General features: G+C 45.3%; 2 protein-coding genes across 2 annotated transcripts; one reads left to right on the top strand and one right to left on the bottom strand.

The window, feature by feature from the left end:
* Positions 1–18074: 18074 nt before the first annotated feature.
* On the top strand, positions 18075–19535 carry LOC121597459 (nucleoside diphosphate-linked moiety X motif 19-like). The gene is made up of 3 exons (XM_041923230.1): positions 18075–18445; positions 18505–19053; positions 19110–19535. Exons 1-3 carry the CDS (start codon positions 18347–18349, stop codon positions 19533–19535), a joined length of 1074 nt encoding a protein of 357 aa, XP_041779164.1. The 5' UTR covers positions 18075–18346.
* Positions 19536–19576: 41 nt separating this feature from the next.
* Positions 19577–21035, bottom strand: LOC121597458 (nucleoside diphosphate-linked moiety X motif 19-like). Its single transcript, XM_041923228.1, has 3 exons — positions 20806–21035; positions 20159–20716; positions 19577–20093 (listed from the first exon to the last, which is right to left on the bottom strand). Exons 1-3 carry the CDS (start codon positions 20902–20904, stop codon positions 19665–19667), a joined length of 1086 nt encoding a protein of 361 aa, XP_041779162.1. The 5' UTR covers positions 20905–21035; the 3' UTR covers positions 19577–19664.
* Between the last annotated feature and the right edge of the window lie 3203 nt (positions 21036–24238).

Here is a 24238-nt window from a genome sequence, read left to right as displayed (position 1 = left end):
TCACCCCCTCCGCAGCGTAACGGTTTTTTAACAAATTGCACTAACACTTACAGTCGCAGGCTTTTTTGCCGGCTTTCGCGAATAACTTGAGAACCATTGGTCCTAGCCAAAAGTTATGTATGGGAGAAAAAACAATCGAAAACTTCAAATAAGATCGGGATTTGGAGGCGTCGATGAAAAGATAGAAAATTCGAGTTTTTCGCCCATTACTCGAAGGGGGTGCAGTTATGAGGGAGGAAGGTGTGTGCTTGCGGACCCAACCCGCCTCCTTTTATCCTTTCATGATTTTTTCATCGACGCCTCCAAATCCCGATCTTATTTGAAGTTTTCGATGGTTTTTTCGATGGTTGTTCATTTTCCGGCGGCCGTTATCAAAAGACAGCCCGTGGTGCGTTTTGTAGAAGGACTTTGACCCCGGTTTTGAGTAATGAGTTTTGCTCGTACATACGCAAATGGGGTATCAAATTTGGTCTACTAGCCGCCCCCTATCCAACGAAGGGAATGGATCCGGGATCCTGATAAAAAACTTCCCACCGCAGTTTGTAAAACGGTGAAATTATCACACAAAATCACTTTTTTCGAACGGAAGTCGAACTGAGTGGTTTTTACGAGGACGCTTGTGAGACAAAAGTTGCACAACTTGTCTTGACGGGTCTGTCACTGCCTGGTATAGCTTTGTATTAGCTTCCGTTCGTAGGCTACAACTGTCCCAAGCTGCAATTTGACGTTTTTCCCCTCCTGCAGTATGGGACAGGGGGCGGGAGGAGGTGCAATATCCCGCCGTCGGATAGTATTTGGCGAGAGCTTTCAATCGATGCCCCACACGCCGTTATATTAGCTCGCGTTCGAAAGTTATACTCATGTCAAGGGCCATTTTGAGGGTGAAAATTTTTCATTTCCGTTACTTCTCGTTAATTTTTCTCTGTGTCCGTTACTTCAGTTAAATTGTCTGGCTCGGGTAACATGCGAATAACTTCAACCTTCTGCGCATCTATTTTGCTAAAGACCTTACAATTTGCCAGCCTTGCAAAAATGTCCTTTGGTACAGGTAACGGGTAGTTGTGGAATAACGCAGCCTTCAGTCCCGTCGAATAATCGGCTTTGTGCACGACGACCATTGGCGCAGCCCATTCTGCGGTAGTGACAGGAATTATGACATTCAACTCCTCAACACGTTCGAGCTCGCGACTCATGGTTTCCTCCATCGCGTAAGCTACTGGGTGGCTGGGTATTAAAACAGGACGAACATTATCACGCAAGGAAAATGTTATACTCGCCTTTGTACTGAGTCCTGTTCCCGTAAACACCTTGGGAAATAGCTGCTGGAACGATTGTTGTCCTGCTACTGCAACGTGATTGCAGAACGCATCCATCGGCACCGACCAGAGGGAGAAAACATCAATCAAATCGGCTCCCAGTAGTAGGAGGTTTGTTGTTCCGCTTACGCTTAGTGTCGCCTGCCTCGTCTGGCTACCAACACTAACAGCACAGCTGGATTCACCAACCAATATCAGTGTAGCTCCCGATGCAGTTTTAACTTTTTTATTAATCTGGAGACATCTGTAGCGCTTACTAAGGAGAGATGCTCTACACCCAAACAGTGCTGTCAGCTTATCGACGGTTTCTTCCTTAGCCCGATTGCCTAGTCGCGAAGCGTCTTTAGCAAACAGGTCCTCGTAGCGTGTGAACCAAGCTTCGTACCGGAACTCTACAATGCTACTGGCCAAAGCACCGAGAATAAGTTCTGGGTTACTAGGGACGGCGGGCGGTTACTAGCGACTGCTATGCGGGATGTGGCTGGGTTTGCGGTGCGAATTGCTGCTGTTGCAACATTTGTGAAATTAATTGTTGCTGTTGCTGTAACTGCTGCTGCAGTTCGGTCCTTGCGGTTTGGTACAGGGCGGTGTTATCCAGAGGTTGTTGACCCATCTGGTCATTTTGTACGGATGGCAATGGTGCTAACTGCGATGGCGCTGGTTGCAATGGCGACGATCCTAGCTGCAATGGCCCCTGTGTTAACTGCATTTGCTAACCCACGTAATTTGTGTGAGCCGATTTGAGCATGGGCCGGCGGATCGTACACCGAAGGAACCACATCGGGTTGTTGGGCCGTTGTTCCACGGCAATCGGCACGGCCTAACGATGATCGTCGCTGGTCTTCATCCATCGGCAATTCCATCGCTCCATCTCCGCTGTTCATCCTGTGCTGCTTCGATGTTATGTTGGAGTTTTCTTTTTCGAACCAATCTTACACGTATAAAAACAAACGTTTGCTTTACAGACACTAAACTTTTGAATCAAATTCTTGTCGCCCACTACGTATAGGCTGGTATTATTGAATCCGTTCGTAGCGGCGGTTCCCGCCAAACGTTCGAACCTAACGGCTTCTCACGAGATGCATGCACTCATCAGTGAGAGCCGCGGTTGGCCCTACGAATGCAAAATATTCACCATGACACTATCAATCTCCATAGAAATCTTCATCTTCAAAATCAGAGCTAAGGACTGTTGGAAAATAATTGCTACCTTGCCTATTCTCTAAACGTTGAGAAATTGTGAACTGGGTAATGTGGCAGAATCGACGTAGGAAACGTCACAGCTGCTAGATGTGAAACAAAGAAAAATTCTCTTGGATTTGACCGGCACACTGTGTGGTTGCGTTGTTGCTTGGCGGAATATCGAGGCGAAAAAAAGAATTTCTTGGTCACCGTAGATCACTATTCTGACTTCTTCGAAGTGAACATCCTAAAAGACATGTCTCCTCAATCGGTTATTTCAGCATGTAAAGAAAATTTCGCGCGACATGGCAGGCCACAAAAAATAATAAATGATAACGGAACAAATTTTGTGAACCAACAAATGCTCTCGTTTGCAAAACAATGGGACATCGAACATGTTACACCTGCACCTCATCATCAACAATCAAATGGGAAAGCGGAAGCGGCAGTGAAAATTGCAAAGAGGATCTTAAAGAAAGCTCAGGAATCAGATACTGATTTTTGGTATGCGCTACTAAACTGGAGGAATATCCACAACAAAATCGGATCAAGTCCTGCGGCTCGTCTATTTTCAAGGTCTACTAAATGTAGTGTTCCCTGCTCAGATATTAATTTACTCCCGAAAATAATAGAAAACGTCCCAACAAGTATTGAAAAACATCGTAAGAAGACAAAAGAACAATATGATAAAAAGACACGTCGCCTACCAGACCTGGAAATAGGTTCACCAGTCTTTGTTCAATTAATACCGGACACGTCAAAGCAATGACCCCAGGGAAGGTTTCAGAACGCCTTAATTCTCGTTCATACGTCGTAGATGTGCATGGAAGAAACTTTCGACGAAGTTTGGTGCACTTAAAACCAAGGACTGGTTCTCCTACTTGCACATCATCACAAGAAGACAACCTCCACCCTTGCGAGTATTCTTCAAATGCACAACTGTTAGATGAGCCATCACAGAACCAACCGCATGATCGTCCTAGACGAAACACAACATTACCATCCCGTCTGAAGGACTACGTATTGAGTTTGTTGTGTCTTTGCTCTTTGCACTTATTACTTTTATTTACACAGTAAAACTTTACATAATAAATAATAATAAACGAAATACAAACACGTTAAAACGTACAACACTTTACAACGTAGGCCGCGCGCCAGCCGCAGCTGCCGAGAGCTCCTGCTCGATCGGCCTTCGTGCACACTCTGCTCGGCGCTCGGCACACACTAAGCCTCGCGTGCTTAGTGTGTGCGACAGTATGCGTGAACACACTGTCGTCCCCCTAGACGTTGACCGGTGGCAGCGCAACTGCCACGGCAAGTCCAGGGGTCGGCACGCACGGCTGCCCACAAACCAGCTGTGTATACACTGTTTGATGGGCACAACCAAGGTCCTTGAAAGAGAACAGGTCGAAGCGCTTAGAGTAAATTGACAGAAAGCCATGGGAAAATTGTGACAGTTAAAGTGAACATTGTTTATGTTTAGCGATGGACGTTGCTATGGAGTGAATGAGAGTTTTGTTCAGCATTTTACATTCAATTCCTGGTAGAATATTTGAAGAATTAGAAACAAACTAGAATATTACATGACTGATATAATCCAAGGATCTCTTTTATCATTCGTAGCCGGGTTATAAGTAAATGACGGTATGCATATTGTACCAGTGTGTGTCGATTGGATGTTTCATTTTACTCTCAGTGTTCAATTGAAAGTAAAAAGGACTTCTTTAACCCAGTTGAACATGTTAAACATTTCGTTTTTTCCAGCAGGACCTTTGCAAACGGTAGTGGTTTGTGGTCACGGAATGGCAAACAATGAAAAAGGTTATCAATGTTTCTGAATACAGAGTAGACTGCAATTACTTCTCCTTTATTGTCCAGAAGTGATTGACCGCAAGAAATTTAACCAATATAACCTTCCTAATAGTAAATTCGTCCACTTTTGCGCGTTAACTATTAGCCGTTTGTTTGTAAACACTTTTTCATGAAACTGTCAAAAGCGAGCTGAAAATGGCAACCTAGCAACGGGCTTTGCATCGACCTGTTCTCCTTAATAGATCTTGGGCACAACTGCCAAACTATATACACCGATGTACAGGCGCACCAGCCGGTTTGGCACTTTGGTAACGGTTATCAAGTAGTTTGGTGGTGGTTTGGCTCGTGCAATAAAGTTTTAGTTGGTTTGGCATTATATCAAATAAAAATAATTTACTTATTTTTAAAAAAGAAAGTAGTTAGTCGTTTCATGCATGCACCAAAGTGCCGCCTCTTTTTTTTCGCCATCGCGCCGCAAAACCGCTCGATCATCGTACTCTGCTTCGTCCGCTCGCTCGCTCTCTCGGTTTTCGGTTCGCTTCTTCTCCTCTCGCAACTATCCGCAATATTTATTCTCACGGCCGCCCCTTTAGCCGCAGCTACACGTAGCCTTATCGAAAACGGATCGTAGCGGGCAAGGTCGCTTTTTTTTTTTTTTTTTTTTTTTTTTTTTTTTTTTTTTTTTTTTTAAGCACAAAAAGATGTTATGGTTTATTCATATAAATTTGTTGAAAGACAAGATGTTTTTAAGTCCTCGCTAGGTTTCCTACCGTTTTGGCGCTTACACTAGGTACATATTACATGAGATGTATCGTTATAGTTCGTTGGAACAGAAGAACAAGCAGTACTTCGCAATATATAACAAGGCTTTTGAGCCTTGTGAATTGAGATCAATTCTCTATCGGTTAATATTACCGAATTGTATGGGAAAGGAGAAAATTATTTACAAGGCACTTAACTAACTTATAATCTATTTTTGTTTTTATCTAATTCATTGGTATTTTCATCGTATTCCTAACTGCTAAATAAATTCCTAATTATGTCAACTTCCGAGTCTCGACATTTGCGCTTTAAGCACTCAATGATTTCACTTATTTTATCTTTTATAGGAACAAAACCTGTTTCGCTATGAAGGGCCCTGGTTGGGTATCTATTTGGCAGTCCCATAATGGTTTTCAGGAATCTGTTTTGTATGACTTGTATAGTCTGCATATTTGTTCGAGAGCACCTTCCCCAAGCTATGCTACCGTACGTTATTGATGGTAAAACAATCTGACCGTAAATGGCCAATCTGTTTTCCATCGATAAACCTGAATTATTTTTTAAGAGGGAGTAGAGCATTCGAAAAAGATGGCCTGTTTTGGTTTTTATATAGCCTACGTGAGCTTTAAAAGTTAGACGCCTATCCAGAATGACTCCTAGATAGCGAGCTTCTGAAGCCCATGGAATGATGTTATTTTCCATTTTTAAACTGCCCACTTTAGCGATTATGTTGGATGCTGTCATTCCAACCTTATATGGGAAAATTAATGCTTGGGTTTTGGTGTTGTTAACAACAATATTCCACTCTTTGAGGAAATTCACATAACTGTCAAGCCCTCGTTGGAGACCTGCTCGTATGTATCTCAGAGGTTTTGCCGAGTACAGGATGGCTGTGTCGTCTGCATACAGTGCCAGGCTCGTCTTCGCCCCCAATGTAGGGACGTCAGCAGTGTAGCAGTTGTACAACAGGGGACCCAGAATACTCCCCTGCGGCACACCAGCATTGTTTTCGTATGGGTCAGATTTCTCTGATCCAATGTAGACAGCCGAAGACCGTCCACTTAGGTAGCTTTGTACAAGCCTAACAATGTACACAGGAAAGCCCTGCACCCTCAGCTTATGTATAAGACCATCGTGCCAGACGTTATCAAACGCCTTTTCCACATCAAGAAGAGCCATGGCAGTGGTTTTTCCACGCATTTTGGCAGAGTCGACAACGTCCAAAACGTGCTGAAGCTGCTGGGCTGCCGACCGATGTTTCCTAAAACCGAACTGAACTTCACTGATGACATTGTTCGATTCACAATGAGCCATCATACGAGTGTAAATTATTCTTTCGAACAACTTACTTAAGGCACCAAGGAGTGAAATCGGACGATAGCTTGATCCTAAGCTAGGGTCCTTACCAGGTTTTAAAACAGGAACCACTTTTGCATATTTCCACAAGTGTGGAAAGTAGCCTAGCTCCAGACACCTGTTAAACACGTCGGTCAGTAACACGACAGTGCTGTGTCCGACGTGTTTCAACATAATATTAAAGATACCATCCGCTCCTGGTGCTTTGTAGCCAACAAGATACTTAATGGTTCCTAGGAGTTCCCCGCTGGAAATACGCTGAATATTTGTCGCTTCAATAGGTTCTGAAACAAGAGAACTGATGCTGTCAGCAACCCTACTCTCATATGTGCTAGTCATGGATTCGCTCAATCTATGTGCCTGAGCAAAATTGACTGACAATTTCACTGCTTTTTCCCTAAGTGTAAAGGCAGGGATTCCACCATCAATTAGGACTGGTATCGGTCGACGCTTATCTTTGAGCACCTTCGTTAGACGCCAAAAGGGCCGAGAGTGTTTAGGAAGTGTTTTTAAACGATCTGAAAATTGTCTATTTCTTACCTCAACCATTCTGGCGTCAACAATCCTAGCTACCTGCCTGTATAAAGAATAGTAAGTCCTGTTCCTCGTCCTTTGGTATGTCCGTCTCAACGAGTTTTTTGACGCAATAAGCCGTTTTGTATCTGCGTCGAGTTCAGTTACCTTATGTCGTACTTGGATCAGCGGGACAAAACGATCTACTGCTTCCTTCATACAGCTTTCAACATTAATGATCGCTGTATTAATGTCTTCGATGGTCAGAAGAGGAGGTGCCGAACTGATGTTTTCCGTCATATACCGCTCAAATCGTGGCCAGTCTGCTTCTCGATAATTTCGCTGCTGTCTAGTGGCATGCGTCCCCGGGCAAACAATGTTCATAACCACTGGTAAGTGATCAGATGACAAAGCCGTGATGGTGCAAGGGACGTCAAGACGATCTGTTATATTCGAGATGAATATGTCAATCGTAGAGTAGGAATTGCCATTCTGGAACGAAGGCTGAAATGGAAATGACACTGAGCATGCGCTGGCTTGTGTGAGTTCTCTCAGAATCATTCCATTCCTATTGGCGCGAAGGTTTCCCCACTCCTGGTGACGGGCATTCAGGTCGCCAGCTACAATGTATCTTCTTGAGGCCCGGGTGAGCAGTTGAAGATCGCGTTTCAACAGCCTGCTGGTACCACTAGTGTCGCTTACTTGTCTCGGGCAGTAAGCCGCATAAAAATGAAAGTTGCCCTCAGCACTGAGCATTTCGATTCCCACAGCCTCAATGTAATGGGTGTTAGGAAGGGGGAGTACTTTGAACGCTAAAGTTCGACGGATAGCAATTAGAACTCCCCCTTTTGGTTGATCAGGACGGTCCAGTCGAACTACAGTGTGCTCAGGGAGAAAAAATAATTTGTTATGCTTTAGGTGCGTTTCAGTCACAGCAAGCAGGTCGATTTTTTCATGATTCAGAAAGTCAATCAACTCCAGCCTTTTTGGAAGGACGGAGCAAGCGTTCCACGTTGCGCACTTAATCATCTCAAAAGTTGGCTGTGATAAATTCGACCATTTTCATTAGAATCTGATTACGCGGGCACTGTTTTGATAAGCGCTTGAATTCCACCCATAAGCGGACAATGTCACCAAACTGTGATTTTATTTCTTCATCTTCCTCATCGGAAAGACGGGATCGCAGTTGATCCAGCTTATCTTGGGCTGGTTGCCGATGGGTTTTTCGTGGAGTTGAATACGAACAACTAGCAGGTGCAATCTGATATTTGCACTGTAGGCTTTGCTGCTGCTGCAGTTTCTGCAGCTGTTGCTGTTGCTGCTGCTGCTGCTGAAGCTGTTGGTTCTGTTGCTGCTGCTGCTGCTGTTGCTGCTGCCGCTGCTGCTGCTGCTGCTGCTGCTGCTGCTGCTGCTGCTGCTGCTGCTGCTGCTGCTGCTGCTGCTGCTGCTGCTGCTGCTGCTGCTGCTGCTGTTGCTGCTGCTGCTGCTGCTGCTGCTGCTGCTGTTGCTGTTGCTGCTGCTGCTGCTGAAGCTGTTGGTTCTGTTGCTGATGGCCATGCGGACAACCATGGCAAGTGCAGACAGAATCATCAGCAACTTTACGGTACTGTCCAACCCAAGGTAATGGTTCCGCCCACGATGATCTAGTTGGTATTGGCGCCGGGACTAATCGTCTTGGAGCATTTTGTGTTGAGTAACGCTTCTGCAGGTACTGCTTACGCGATAGGCAGTTTCGATTATAGGGGCTATGGTCCCCCATACAGTTTGCACACGTATGTACATCTCCCATCTCTTTTGTGCACTGCTTTGAGCGGTGATTTCCTGCACACTTAGCACATCGCGGTGACATTGCGCAGTGCTTAGCACCATGTCCAAAGTTTAGGCAGTTCAAACACTGTAGCACATCTCTATGTTTCGGTTGGAATCGTTCCCATTTAACGGTGGTGTAGTTAATATGGGTTATTTTTTGCCACTCCTCTAGGCTGATTGCTCCTTTTGGAAAGGAGACAACAAAGAGTTTTGATGAGATTCCCCGGCCCTTTCCAATTTTAACTTCACGTACAAGCGATGGTTGTAATTTCACGCCACGTAACATTACGGTAACCTGCTCAGCTGAGCCGAATCGTAGTCCTTTCAGGACTACCTGATAAGGCTTATCAGCCTTGAATTCATGAGAATAAAATTCTTTCGTGTAGTTTTCAAGCAACTTTTTGACCTTATCATGGTCATCTCTTGATGCCGCATTTATGCGACACGTGTTTCCAGAAGCGAAACTAAAGGAGGCTTTAATGGCACCTGACTGAGTGGCATCACAAAGGGAACCGTATTCCTCCTCATTTAATCCCGAGACAACAATTGGCGGGATTTTTTCTTTGCGGTGGTTTTCTTCCTCCGCAGTATTTGGTACATCAATACCATCCATCGCTGCATTGACAGCTACGTCGCCAGCTGTCGCCGGCGTGATTTTTATTTCCCCTTTTTTCTTTGAAGCCGGGGTCGATGACTCCGGTTGAGCCTCCTCGCGTTTTCTTCTTCTCATTTCAGCAAGTAAATCCGGCGTACGCTTCACTCTTTTCTTTCGAACTGCGGGGCCGGCATGATATGGCACAGTTCGCCACTTACTCATTTACGCATGTGTTGGTGCGAGCAGAACACACCACACACTTTAATCGTCAAGGTCACAAACGAAAACAGAGCGCAAAAAACACGTCCGATCACGTCAACGTCCCGACAGCGAATCCGGGCAAGGTCGCTACACGTCATAGCTGCCGTCTATGTCTATTCCGAAGCAAACGCGATTCTCGACGACTCCATCAACAATCTGCCAGTCACACATCAGATGATTGTGCCTGAGACGCGTAAAGATGCTGTTCTGCGGCAAGTGATTAGCTACCTCAACGAAGCATGGCCTGCAAGCGTGAAGCTAACCACCGATCCTGATGAGCAGAAGTTCTTCGTCAGACGTCAAGGACTTCAAGTCGTCGATAACTGCGTCATATTCGGCGATCGAATCGTGATTCCATCAAAATTCCGGAAGCGAATCGTCCGCCATCTACATCGTGGACACCCAGGAATGGAGCGGATAAAGTATCTGGCTCGCAGCTACATTTATTGGCCGAATGCACACGACGATGTGGCGCAATTCGTTCGTCAGTACAATGCGTGTGCTGAAACAGCGAAGGCTTCGACGAAAGCAACCCTGGAATCATGGCCTCTCCCGGACCGGCTGTGGCAACGAGTACACGTCAATTTCGCTGGCCCAATCGACGGATATCACTATTTCGTGATTGTAGATCCCTACTCTAAGTGGCCCGAAATTTTTCGCACTAGATTAATTACCACGACAACAACTATGGACCTGCTTCGTGAAATATTTTCTCGTTATGGCAATCGAGACACGCTCGTCTCAGATAACGAAACGCAGTTTACGAGCGGACAGTTTCAACAGTTTTGCAGTGAGAATGGCATCAACCATATTCGTACTGTTCTATACCACCCGCAGTCGAATGACCTAGCTGAGCGTTTCGTGGATTCTCTCAAACGTGATCTTAAGAAGTTAGGTATGGGGGAATCACCAACGATAGAGCATCTACAGACATTTCTTTCAGTGTACCGATCAACACCCAACCGGAATACACCTGCCCCGTATGTGCCGTGAGTTGAACGTTATTTGTGATCGTCACCAACCAGACAGGTCGCGCGCCTAGCTACTAAACAATATCCGTGCCGTGCGTCCTTCTACGTTCTGATTTTATTGACCTATACTTGTATTTTGTGAAAATGTTAAATATTATGTATAGTATTAATGCTTCGAGAGGAAATTGCGGTCCGTTGTATTAAATAAACAAATAAGAAAAAACAAATAAGGGAACGTCTCCAGCCGAAGCGTTTTTAAAAATAGCGATTAGCGCACTACGTTGGATCTGTTGAGGAAAACATCTCCTCCGACTGCAGCCGTTAATTATAAACAAAATCAGCAATTCAACAAACGGCATGGAGCGGTCCAGCGATCATTTGTAGAGAATGACTTGTCAATATACAACATGTACACAAAAAAAGTTTTGGGTTCCTGGTCGATTCGACTAAAAGGATCCGTTAACTATGTCGTATCGGTTGACTTGCATGGAAGAGAGAAGCTGATTAGATCGCATGTCAACCAAATGCGTTCTCGCTACGGTTCCGAAATCCCTTGCCAAGAACATCAACAGCATCAACAACTGATGCTCCTGGTTTTGAAAATCCGCCAACTGATTTTAACCCGCCAACAACCAATGAACAACCATCTGCGTCATCATCGGAATATTTTTCTTCTTCTTTGCGAGAGGGGATGTAGTGTTGGGAAATTCAGGATTCGGAAGATTCGAAGATTCAATCCCTAAAAAGATTCGATCAGATCGGATCCCGTTTGTAGGATTTGAATCCCTAAAAGATTTCTTTGCGATTGGGATTTGATTGCGATTCGATTGGAATTAGGATTCGTTTGCGATTCGATTGGGTTTGGAATTAGTTTTAGATTCGACTGTGATTCGTATTGCGATTTGAATGGGATTGGGATTCGTTTGGGATTCAAATCAGATTCTGAAAGGGATTGCGATTGTGATTGGGATGGCAATTGAAATTATGGCTGTCCCCCAAGTCGAATCACGCAGATTTCAGTCAAAATATAGCAAATGTTCGTGTAATGTAGCATTTATTGAGAAGTAATAGTCGCTAAATAAATTATTTGACTTAATATTGAGTAATGCTCCGCGTATCTTGGGGACCTATAATAATTATGATGTAAGTACTGCAAAGTTAAATTACTTACTTACTTATCCGGCGCTACAACCGCTTTGCGGTCTTGGCCTGCCTCAGGAGTGTCCGAAACCACTCACGGTCTCGCGCCTTCGTCTGCCAGTCCGTTATCCCGACCTTAATGGCGGACGCCTCCACGCCATCTTGCCACCTCAATTTGGGCCTACCACGCCTCCTCTGTCCTTGTGGACGACCTAAAAAGACTTTACGGGCTGGGTCGTCCGTTTCCATGCGTACAACATGGCCAGCCCACCGGAGCCTGGCGAGCTTGATACGCTGTACGACAGTGAGGTCGCCGTACATCTCGTATAGCTCGTCATTATAGCGGCTCCTCCATTGTCCTTCCACACATACGGGGCCAAGTATCCTTCTGAGCATCTTCCTCTCGAACGCGGCTAAGAGGGCTTCGTCAGATTTAGACAGTGTCCATGTCTCAGAGGCGTATGTGAGTACTGGTACTATATAGGTACTATATAGTCCCAGCTTCGTCCGTCGCGACAGGTTCTTTGAGGTGAACTGCTTTTTCAGGCTGTAGAATGACCGGTTGGCAGCCAGCATCCTTGCGCGCAACTCAGCTTCCATGCTTTGGTCGTTGCTGACCTTTGACCCCAGATAGGTGAATTCTGGGACGACTTCAAAAGTGCGTTCACCTATCTGTACATCACGCCTACGTAGATTTGGATTATTTATTGGTAGGTCCGCTGATGTTGCCACCATCAGTTTGGTCTTTGCCTCGTTTATCTGCAATCCGAGGCTCTCTGCCGCCTGCTCAATCCCTTTGGTAGGCTTCTGCTACATAGGAGAGCCGCAGACCAATGATGTCTATATCATCAGCGTATGCCAGGATCTGGGATGACTTATAGAAGATGGTTTCCGTAGTCTCCACCCTCGAGTTGCGGATGGCCCTCTCTAGCGCCAAGTTGAATAGGAGACAGGCAAGCCCATCCCCCTGGCGCAGACCCTTGGTGGTAGCAAAAGGTCCCGAGAGTTTTCCATCCACCCTCACCTGGCAAGTGACGTTGGTCATAGTCATTCTAACTAGCCTTATCAGTTTGACCGGGATTCCAAATGAGCTCATAGCGTCGTACAGTTTTACCCTGGCTATGCTATCGTATGCGGCTTTGAAGTCAATGAAGAGATGGTATGTGTCGTTTCTGTATTCAGCCATCTTCTCCAAGATCTGCCGCATGGTGAAGATCTGATCAGTGGTTGATTTTCCGTTTCGGAATCCTCTTTGATAGTTTCCTACTATCTCTTCGACGTGCGGGACAAGGCGATCCTGAAGGATCAGGGAGAATATTTTATAGGCGGTATTCAACACCGTAATACCCCTGTAGTTGTTGCAGTCCAACCTGTCTCCCTTCTTTTATACGGGGTAGATGATGCCGAGATTCCAATCACAAGGCATCGATTCGCTATCCCACACCTCAGTAACAATTTGATGAATCTCGTTTTCTAGTCGTACACCTCCATTCTTGACCAGTTCAGCTGCAATTCCGTCGGTTCCGGGTGCCTTGTTATTTTTCAGCCGACGGATAGCCTTTCGTGTTTCTTCTATGCTAGGTGGCCGTAGCACTACACTATCTGCTATTGGCGCTTCTAGCTGTTCGTTTAACTGGTCGTTGAGTAATTAATCAAAGTACTGAGCCCACCGCGAGAGGACCTCTGGCTGGTTACTAACCAAATCTCCATCCTTGTTGCGACAGCAGGTTACCTTAAGTACAACGTTGTTTCGGTGACCTGCTATCGCTTGGTAAAACTTTTGTGTCGGTCCGTACGCCTCTCTGGTTTGCTCGAGTTCCCGCATGTTTTGCTCTTCCAAAGCATGCTTCTTGGAGCGGTGAACTCGTTTCTCTTCGCGTCTGAGCCGTGAATATTCCTCTGCGCATGCCCGCGTTCTATGCCGTTGCTGCATTGCTCGGTATGCAGTATGCTTACGTTCGGTCACTTGTCTGCATCGTCGAACCAGCCAGATTTGGTGTTGTCACGACGTGGTGGGAGTATATTTCTTGCACAGTTTATTATTTTTGTTTTTAGAGCGTTTCACCTCTCGCTCGTAGTTTCATATCTGTTTTCTGGTAGTAGAAACTCTTCTAAAGCGGCTTTGAATTCCTGTTGGACAGTAATGTCCCTTAGAGAGTCCGTGTTGAGCCGAGGCTGCGTGTTTTCTCCGCCCCCATTGTCACGGGGGCGGGAGATTCTACAACGTATCACTCGGCCAACCAAGTAGTGATCGGAATCGATATTGGCTCCTCGATAAGTTCTGACGTTTAACAGGCTCGACTGTCGTCGGCGGCTTATTAACACGTGGTCGATCTGGTTGAAGGATTCGCCATTCGGGTGTGCCCATGTCATTTTGTGGATGTCCCTCCGCGCAAATGTGGTACTTCCTACAACCAGATTGTTCGCTGCGGCGAACTGGACCAATCTACTACCATTATCGTTACTGTGCTCATGCATACTGTGACAGCCAGTGTATTGGCGGTACATAGGCTCCCTACCGACTTTTGCGTTGATTTCCCCCAGGATGATTTTGAGTTCTAGCGAGGCGGCCGTGAAAAAGGTCCTTCTCCTCTTCCTCTTTATCTTCGGTAGGGGCGTGAACGTTTATGAGGCTTATATTAAAAATTTGCCTCGCATGCGCAGGGTGCATAGCCTATCGTTTATAGCCTTGAAATCTATGATTACGGATTTCAGCCGGGGACCTACGGCGAAACCCATTCCGAGCACGTGGTGGCGGTCGTGGGAGCTGTAGTAAATGTCGTAGCATTGCTTACCACGCCTGTTGTGCACACCGTTCCCTAGTCACCGAATCTCTTGTAGAGCTACGAGGTCCATGCTCAGTGTGGCTAGGGCGTCATCAAGTTGTTTCAAGGCTCCGGCTTTGCTAAGAGTGCGTACGTTCCATGAGCCCATTTCAGTCGTTGTCCGGGGGCATTGCGTTGGGTCGGTATCGTTAAGTCCGTTTCGTAACTTCCTGTTGCTTTCTGTAGTCAGTTGTTCCGTGAGACTGGGTGACTGGCCCTGCGCCCACGTGGCCGTTTTATTTAGCGTCGGGTTGCCCCCCCGACGTTCAGGCACCCAGTTTCCCGGGATACCCACCCCCCTCCTGGTTCGCCATATGCCACCATCCGCCCAAGGGGTTGGATCTAGGGGTTGGACCCGTGTACCCAAGCTAGGATATATGGAGGCACATGTTACCACTCTGCACGACGAGGACGTGTCGGAATAGGAGTTGGATGGGAGAGCCTGTGTTATCATTCGGAGGGCTTCGGATCCCATCCCATTACAGAGCAAAGTTAAATAGTTAAGAGTAAAACAGAATTACCTCTTATTCCATCACGCCACCCCCCCCCCCCACCCCCCCCCCCCCCCGCTGCAAACTAGAATAAAACGCTATACCACATTGGGATTGGGATTGGGATTCAAAGATGCGCATCCCATCCAGTATTGGGATTCGAAGATTCAAAACCCCTCCTGAGATTCGATCGATCAAACGTTTGTTTTATACCACATACTTACAGAGGCTTACTCTCTCTTTTAGACCTCGACTGTCTAGAGTCATATGTCTTCTATCATCGGAATTCATTGCATCCGAATCCGTCACAGTCGAATCAATCGCCTCTGAATCCATCGCAAGCTTACTGCGTCGTTCCGTACGAACACCAAGAATCCCTCGATGGCTCTCATCATACGACATTTGTTAATTGATACTCACGTATATGACCACACGACCATTCTTATAGATTTTTGCTCGGAATGTTTGACGGGTATAGACCATAAGCATAGGCCATGATTAGATGAAGTTAGGCAAAACACATTGCAAGAAAAGGACAGCTATATGAGCTAATAACGAGTTATAAAACGCCATCTTTACGCCATACTGAGCAAACCAATGGAGCAAGCTATGAAGTTTTTGTTTTTTTTTTGTTTCTATAGGCGAAAGGCCATGAGAGTGACAAAATGTTGACAAATTTTTCAAAACGTGAGCTTTTGTCACTTTTTTGAGCTTTTGTCAAAATTTTAGAACCTGGAGCAGCCAGGAAATAAAGTTGACAAAAGTTGACAAAAAGTTACAAAATTTGACGTTCGCGAAAAAGCGTAAACAAACAGCTATTTGGCGCAGTTGTGACCTATTGCTATGATAATAATGCTACAATGCATGATTCTAATTGACTTATGTACCTATTTCGTGCTTCTTTAACAGAATATCGATGATATTCAGATGTTGGAGCTTTTTGTCATTCTTGTGTATGTTTTTGGTGCGGCCACGAGAAAAGCTCTTTTTTGCAGTTGACAAGCAATTTTGACAAAGTTGAAAAATTTTTCAACATTTTTTCACCTCCGTGGCCACGCGCTATACAGGCGGTCCCCGAGATACACGGTTATTGGGGACCGAAAACGGCCGCAAAATACCGCGTATCTCGAATTTCCGCGTAAGTCGAATCTCGTGATTTCCAGCCAAAATATCTCTAATTTCCGTGCAATTTTGCAAGTAGGGGGTGGTTTTAGCCACCAAATTAATTATTTGATATGTTTCTAATGAATTGAACAGTTTTAAACCTTTTTAAATGGTATTTTACATTCGATCAACACGGAAATTATTTGGTATTTCACAATGGATGTGTCAAATCAGTACAATTTGCTCCAAGAACTGTCAAATTTTGAAAACCGCGTATCTCCGAATCCGCGTAAAAGAGGTACCGTGTATCTCGGGGACCGCCTGTATGGATATTCAATTTTCCAGTTCTTTAGGCTTAATCTGTGGCGCTTGGGGTAGCCGTATTGCTGTATGCAGTTTGTTAACTGATTGCAATTATTTTACTCATATTGTTGAAAATATGTGTTTCAAAATAAACTCAATAAATATTTTAAAACAATAAAAAAAAAATTTGTAAACAGTGCTGCAAAATGTCACTATCAATGTCATAAAAAAATCTGACTGAAACAAAATTCATATCAGCGTCACGTACTCAATTGTGATAATCAGAGGTGATACTCAGAACGATTGGTGTGACTAATACATGCTCGTGACATGTTTGCGACCATCGCTTGGTCAGTCACTATATCACGACTTTTTTTTGCTGTGATCAATTTTTCAAAATGTCACTGACATAGTCATGACAAATTCTGGCTGAAACAAAATCATCTCAGCGTCACGAGCTCTACTGCGAAGATCAGAGGCGAGCCTCAAACAGTTGGTGCGACCATCGCATGCTTGGTGACATTGTGTGCAACCAACTCGTGTTCAATCACTTGGTCGCGACATTTTCAGTCGGTGATCATCGCGATGGTCACGGGTGATATGCATTGCGTGCGAGTGGTACCAAGAAACAAAATGAGCATGTTTTCTCACTCTGTTTGACCCGACAGATAATCAAAACAGATAGAGGGAGAAAGCATGCTCATTTTGTTGCTAGAGCCCACGCGCCAAGTATATTCCAAGAATGTCGCGATTATCGCCGACAACATTGTCGTGACCAAGTGAGTGACCAAAAGTTGGGTGCTAAACTAAACGTCACCAAGCATGTGATTGATTCTTCAACTGTTTGAGTTTAGTCACTGATCATCTCAGTTGTGTACGTGATCTGATTTGAGCTTCGTTTCAGTCATGAGTGTTGATGACTGATATCCTTAACCGGGCAATTATCCCAATAAAAGGTCTGCAGTCACGGAATCGCAACCCCGTATGCAAGCGGAGTAAGTAAACGCTACACTGTTCTTAGGGAAGAACGGAACTGACTTTATTCATTCAATTCGGCGTAGCCGTTCTACGCCGCTATCTTACTCTAGCGATGCCTAATCCTAATTTTCCTAATCCTAGTTTCCTTATTATCCTATGTCCTTATGATGAATACCCCCACCCTTATTTTAATGTGACTTCTATGCCCACGCACTTTACGCGCGCATCCTAATTACTAACACTACTTAAACTACTAATCGCACTAGCTGTCCTAATCTAAAAAGTGGGCGTGGCTTTCCTATCTAATCCTATGCTATAGTTCATCCTACTTCCGAATTCATCCTATTTCTAGTCTTAATCCTAATTAGTTCATTTCTATTTTTAGAATCCACCTAGTTCATTTCTGTCGGCGACAACTGAAACAGTGGCATTTGGCAGCACTGTTCACAGCCAGAAAAAAATCATGATTATGCTTGCGCCGGCATTAAGTTAAGCCTGTCAGTCAGAGTATCGCGTTGGACTCAAGTATTCACATGTCGTGTTCTGCATATCATGACGCACTTTTATTGACTATCAGCAATGAGCATCAAGCTACCATGGATATGTTCATTGTTTTCGTTGGTGAAAATCTCGTGATACTCATGACATTTTGCAGCACTGGTTGTAAATCGACATCTTGTAATCTTTGCGAAGCCTGCAAGGGTTAATCTTCACTTCTTACACAGAAGCGCTTCCTTCTAGCGTAAATAAACGACGTAGAATCGCGCCTTTACTTAAGCTTCGCAGCACATGTCAAACGCAACCAGTGTTTGTGTTGTGGCTTATCAAAATTACGACAAAGATTAGATGGGCGGTTTAAGGGTGGCAACTTTAAGAAATAGCAAAAATTATTCATCATTGCTCAAGAAGAAGCACTGGGGTTAGTGAAATGCGTATGTACGAAAAATATTGGCGTGATTCGGCGTCTGTTATCGTTTTGGCCCGCAATCGGCACAACGAACGAGATAATCACGGATACAATTACAAGGTACAAAGCATATGCAAACGCATCGAAGCGCTTCGTTCTGATTGTTTATCCTTTCACAGGTACTTGTGTTCAAACGAACCGAAAACACAAGCTTCCTTCCTAACCACATCGTATTTCCCGGTGGTTCTTTCGATCCCCAAGATGACTCTACCGACTGGCTAAGGTTGTTCGGCGAGCAAAGGATACCGCCGGAAGCGTTACAAACGGTGACGTCGGTGTCTGGCCCAAGGCCCCACATATTCCGCCGAATGGAGGGTGATCAGCTCGATCGTAGCATTTCCGTCCGGCTGTGCGGTTTGCGCGAATGTTTCGAAGAGTTGGGAGTGCTGCTGGTGGCAAACAAAGGCCCACAAACAGGGTTCAGCGTGGCAAGAACCGATTTCGATGTGCGCACCTGGCAAGCGGATGTGCACGACGGAAGGAAAGCATTTGGCCAGCTGTACGAGCAGTTGCATGAAACCCCAGACCTGTGGGGTCTGTACGAGTGGTCTACCTGGATGACGCCTACACACTTTCGGCGGAAGCGTTTCGAAACGGCCTTTTTCCTGGCTGCACTCAATGAAGTGTGTCCGGTGTTGCCAGAAGACTACGAAGTGCAGGAATATATGGTGAGAGCAATGCCCTGAGCGGTTGATTTGCAATGCTAATGGGGTTCTGTTTTTAGTGGGAATCACCACGGAATTTGCTCGATGCTCATTCGGAAGGCATTCTCTGGCTAGCACCACCTCAATCGTATGAATTGCATCGTTTGAGTCATGTGCACGATATCGACGTTATAGTACGAGTAGCACAGGCGAGGAAACGCTTCGGCACAACCCCATTCTGTCCGGTTGGTTTTAATGCAGCAGACGGGTATATCGGCGTTCTTCCTGGAGACGATCTTTATCCAGAGCAGTTCGACTTCATTACTGACAATGAGGATATGAATAAGTACGGAGAACTATCGATGCGAGAATTAGCCGAACGAGCACGTAACCTTCATCGCGTAGAGCATAGGGGATTACACCAGCAGTCGCATTTGCACAATGGCCCATCGCTGGATGGTCATCTGCATGTGCTCGGTTATAACGAGTCACTTTCCAAGCTGTGATATTTTGTGTTGGGTAACATTAATAAAGTTTATGGGAAAGGTTAAAAATTGTATTATACTATTTTTTTATAAAACCCGTATCACCTAATTTTCAGACTAACCTCTTACCGTTAGCGGGTATAATCTCATCTATTGGTTTTGCAGCAGATTTCCATTCAATCCCTGCACGTGTAGGTGATCATCAAGCGGCTGTTGATTCAGAAAGAATGCTTGGTGATGCAAATCCTTGTGCTCTACACGATGCAATCGTTTTGCTTGCTTTCGTATAGCTTCCCGCGTCTGCTCCCCGTACTTGTCTAAATCAGCATTGTCGGAGAGATAATCGTAGTCGGCTGGATACAGATCGTCACCGGGCAGCACGAATATCACACCATCCGCTGCATTGTACTGTATTGGGCAGAGCAATGTGGAACCCTTCCGATTGCGTTTGTCCGCAAACCGCACCAACTGGTCGATATCGTACACGAAGCTGAGCCTCGTCAGCTCGTACGTTTGGGGCGGTGCAAGCCATATTTTTTCCGCATGATGTGCCTCTAACAAAGCTGCCGGCGTGTCCCACTGTAGCAAGCAAGCGAACCGATAGTTTAGAATAATACAATTGGCACACATACGCTCATACTTACAAAATATTCCTGCACTTCATGGGGCTCTGGATGTATGGCTGGCATCTCGTTCAGTACCGCTAGATAGAAAGCCGTTTCAAAACGCCGCTTCCGAAACATGGCCGGCGTTAGCCAGCATGACCATTCGTACAAATTGAACACATCCGGCACGGTGCCAAGTGCAGTGTGCAGCTCTTGGAATGATGCTGTGCCATCGTGTATCTTTTGCTGCCACGAATTCACATCAGGCAGCTGTAGGCACTTGCTAAAACCATTTTCCGTTTTCTGCTTCTGGTCGTCTGTAACGAGCAATACGCCGAGCTCCTCGAAGGCCTCTCGCAGTGCACAGAGACGTAGCGAGAGGTTGCGGTCGAGCAAATCGGTGCTCTCTGTCTGGAATATGTAGGGTCTTGCACCGTCTACTTGAGTGATAGCTTTTAACGCTGTGTTGGAAACATTTCTTTCGCGAAAGAACGATTCCCAGCCAAGCGAAGCGTCCTGTTTGTCGAACCCGCCACCGGGAAAAACTACACTATTTGGCATAAATGACGTATTAGAGGTACGCTTGAATACAAGCACCTGCAAAAGAGAGAACATATTGCTATTAACCCTAGCCGCGTAGCTCATTTTTATCGCTCAATTGTAATGGTTTATTATGATGTATTTACCTTATAATTGTACTTATTATGTTGTGCCGCTGGTTGATCCCGTGCTAACACTAGTAGGGACGCTGAATCGCGCCAATGTTTAGTGAACTTTCGGATCATTTTCCTTCTCTCTGCGTCGAATACAGCACTGACTGACAGCTGGAAGTATTACGCCACGTTTGTTTACATTCACAGCAGAACAATAACAAAGCTACGTCATGCATCAGCTGATAGGTAAACAGCGATCAAAGAGGGTTTGGTACAATCTCTGTACGTAAAACACAGGGTGGTACCATCTACTAGACCTTCATCGTGAGGGCAAACCTTGGAAAAGATGACCGAACAGTACTAGCTCGAGCTTTTTCATATTATCGCTACTGCATCGAACGCATCGAACTACGAACTTGACTAAGGTATAATTACAATGACCGTTTTTTGAGGCAATATCGTCAACAATAGGATCCGCATATTTGGCACATATTCGGTTATATTATCGCGGGATTTAATTTATATCTTCTTTATAACAAATTCTAGCAAAGAGTTTTAATGTTATTTAAATCATTAAATTAATGCTGTTTCTACGTGAATTAATGTTGTTTCTACCTGTCTATTAGGAGCAGGCTAAATTTCAACGCTTAATGTCTACGCCGAATTTATCCCGAAGTAGATCCTGTATCTGGGCCGGTCTGATGGTACAGTCGTCTACTCGTACGACTTAACAACATGGCCGTCATGGCTTCAAGCCCCAAATAAACCGTGTCCCCATACGTAGGACTGACTATCCTGCTATAAGTCACTGAAAGCCAAGCTCACTTCACTAGTGGGTACAGACAGGCCTTGACCGACAACGGTTGTTGTGCCAATGAAGAACAGGAAGATCATATATCTTGAACCAAAACAGGTTCACGAACCTTTCTATGACCGAGATAGATCCGTGTGCAGCTTTTGTACTTTGTATGCGTTTAGAATTAGTTCCAGGGCCAGTATGAGTTAAGAATAAGCTTCAGGCTCTGTATGGGTTCGGTACCAGGTCAGCTTCAATTTCAGGACTGATATGAGTTCTGAATCACTTCCTGGACCAGTGTGGGGTTAGAAGAGGTTCTAGCTACTGTTTGGGTTATGTATAAGTTCCAGGAGGTAGGTAGGTCCAGATCAGTTATAGGATAGGCATGAGTTCAGTAGCAGTTATAGGATTAGAAGTTTAGTTCTTTAACCTTTATCGGTATAATATCAGTTTAAGGATGCTGATGAAGGAGTTTATAGAAGCTGTTATAACACGAACAGGCATCAACACGCGAGGTACACCTGTGGACATAAAAATAGAAACTTTTTTTCTGACCGAAAGAGATAGTTCTTTTCATAATTTTTTGGTAGCCCTGAAAAGAGCTGATTAAGTGGTGGTTGGGAGGAGGTGTTGCGGTGTTCCATAGAGCGAAAACACATTCTAACGGTCAATGTGTTGACCATTATTGTCTTTCACTGCCTGGCAGCTAGTAGCCATATCGCGGAAGAGATTCTGGCATCTTTCTGGAGGAATGCGTTTCCACAATTCCTCGCAGCGTGCCCATAGGTCATCCGCTGATGATGCATGCTGGTTATTGAGCTTGTCCTTAAGAATTGATCACAGATTTTCAATTGAATTGAGGTCAGGACTCAACGCAGGCCAAGGTAGAACTTGCACATCCTGGGTTGCCAAATAACATCTAACTGTTCGTAATGTGTGCTTTGAGTCGTTATCATGCTGAAAGATGTAATGCTCTTCGTTGCCGAATTTTTGTCGAGCGTATGGCAACATCTTACGACTAAGTATTTTTCTGTACCTTTCCGAGTCCAGTGTCCCGATGATACGGAACAAAGGACCCGGGTCGTACCAGGAGAAGCAACCCCACACCATTACGTGGCCGCCTCCGTGACTAAGGGTTTTTATCGTGTTTTTCGGATGATACGCCTCATTGGCAAGACGCCAGAGGTATTTAATGCCGTCCGAACCATCCAGATTGATTCTGGACTCATCCGAAAAGATTATTTTCATCCACCAAGCGATGGATGCAGTTAGATGTTCTTCGGCAAACCGAATGCGCGCTTCTATGTGGTGCGGCTGCAGCTTCCGAACCTTCCGTGGTCTCCGGGCACAGAACCCAGCCTTTTGTAAACGGCGAGACACCGTCTTCGACGATACTTGCAATCCAAGCTCTTGCTTGATGCGAGTGCAAGTAGTGAAAGGGTCCGCCCTGACCTTTTCAACAATCTGCGCGTCTACGTCAGCCGTAGTTTTTCGCGGACGATCGGTCGACTTACCCGTAGCTTCGCTACGAATGGCGTTGTCCACAAACGTCCGCGAACGGCCGAACGCCTTGCAGATTGTCTTTATTGGGATGTTCTCACGAAACAGCCGCTGAATGTGTTTCCGCTCCTCTGGTGTGCAGTGCTTACCGCGACCCATGATGATTTTGTGGAATTTTTTAACAGCAACCTTAAACCTTGACCACTGACTGAAGAATGAAGTGCAAAACGATTTGGCTCTCCTTTTATACTGCCGCAACACGTCATCGGCACTCGTAACTCAGGTTAGTAGCGCACCAAAAATGGGAGTATAAAAGGCAAAAATTGGCGATTGTAGCTTCAGTACGCCTCGCACTCTTGCCGATGATACATCTAGCGCATGCATTGAGCAAAAACAAAAAAACTTTTTTTTTGTATTTTTATGTCCAGCGGTGTACCATCTTCTGGCGCTCTATCCAACTCCTGGACCCCGCGGACGACATTGACATTATTGCGATCAACAAGAAGACGGCTGCGGAAACGTATGCTGGACTTAAATCAGAAGCTCAGCGGGTTGGACTCCAGTTTAACACGTAAAAAACAAAGTACATGCAGGAAGGTCTAGGAATAACACCCCAGATACCTTTCCCTGTATCACCATGGATGATGACACACTGGAGGAGGTGGGTTCCTTCGTATACCTTGGATCCCAAATCATATTTGACTCTGACACATCCTTTGAAATACGGAGGCGCATCCTCACTGGAAATCGCGCCTTCTGTAGTCTACGTAAGTGACTGCCTTCTGGTCAAGTCTCCAGGCGAACAAAACTGACGCTATACCGGACTCTTACAGGGTTTTCCAGGGGTTCTCATAGTTATGGGACTCTTCCTTGACTGCTGTGACTGACTCTTCCTTCCTATGAGAAGTGAACTTCATATGTTGGAAATTGGACTCTATGGCCCCCTTTTTGAAGAGGCTCCTTGGAAATTCCTATTGGATTTGTTCAACAAGAGTGCTATAGAGACCAATTCTTATTACATTAAGTTCATTTCACGCAAGAAGGAGTCAATAAAGTGGCTCACAGCAATGAGAACTCCTGGAAAACCCTGCATAAGGCTGGTTGTGCTCTACGGACTCTGAGACATGGACCTTACTGGAAGGCGATCTACGCGCATTTGGTGTTTTTGAA

This window comes from Anopheles merus, chromosome 3R (assembly GCF_017562075.2).
Source record: "Anopheles merus strain MAF chromosome 3R, AmerM5.1, whole genome shotgun sequence".
Lineage (NCBI taxonomy): Eukaryota > Metazoa > Arthropoda > Insecta > Diptera > Culicidae > Anopheles > Anopheles merus.
This window is presented reverse-complemented; position numbering and strand designations above follow the sequence as displayed.

Excerpts from the sequence above, each read along its gene's own strand:
- LOC121597458 (XM_041923228.1), bottom strand. The coding sequence starts at position 20,904 with ATGATCCGAAAGTTCACTAAACATTGGCGCGATTCAGCGTCCCTACTA. Across the intron at positions 20,717-20,805 it reads ATAATAAGTACAATTATAAG|GTGCTTGTATTCAAGCGTAC; the intron begins GTAAATACATCA and ends TCTCTTTTGCAG. Across the intron at positions 20,094-20,158 it reads ATGAAGTGCAGGAATATTTT|TGGGACACGCCGGCAGCTTT; the intron begins GTAAGTATGAGC and ends TGCTTGCTACAG.
- LOC121597459 (XM_041923230.1), top strand. The coding sequence starts at position 18,347 with ATGCGTATGTACGAAAAATATTGGCGTGATTCGGCGTCTGTTATCGTT. Across the intron at positions 18,446-18,504 it reads ATCACGGATACAATTACAAG|GTACTTGTGTTCAAACGAAC; the intron begins GTACAAAGCATA and ends ATCCTTTCACAG. Across the intron at positions 19,054-19,109 it reads ACGAAGTGCAGGAATATATG|TGGGAATCACCACGGAATTT; the intron begins GTGAGAGCAATG and ends TTCTGTTTTTAG.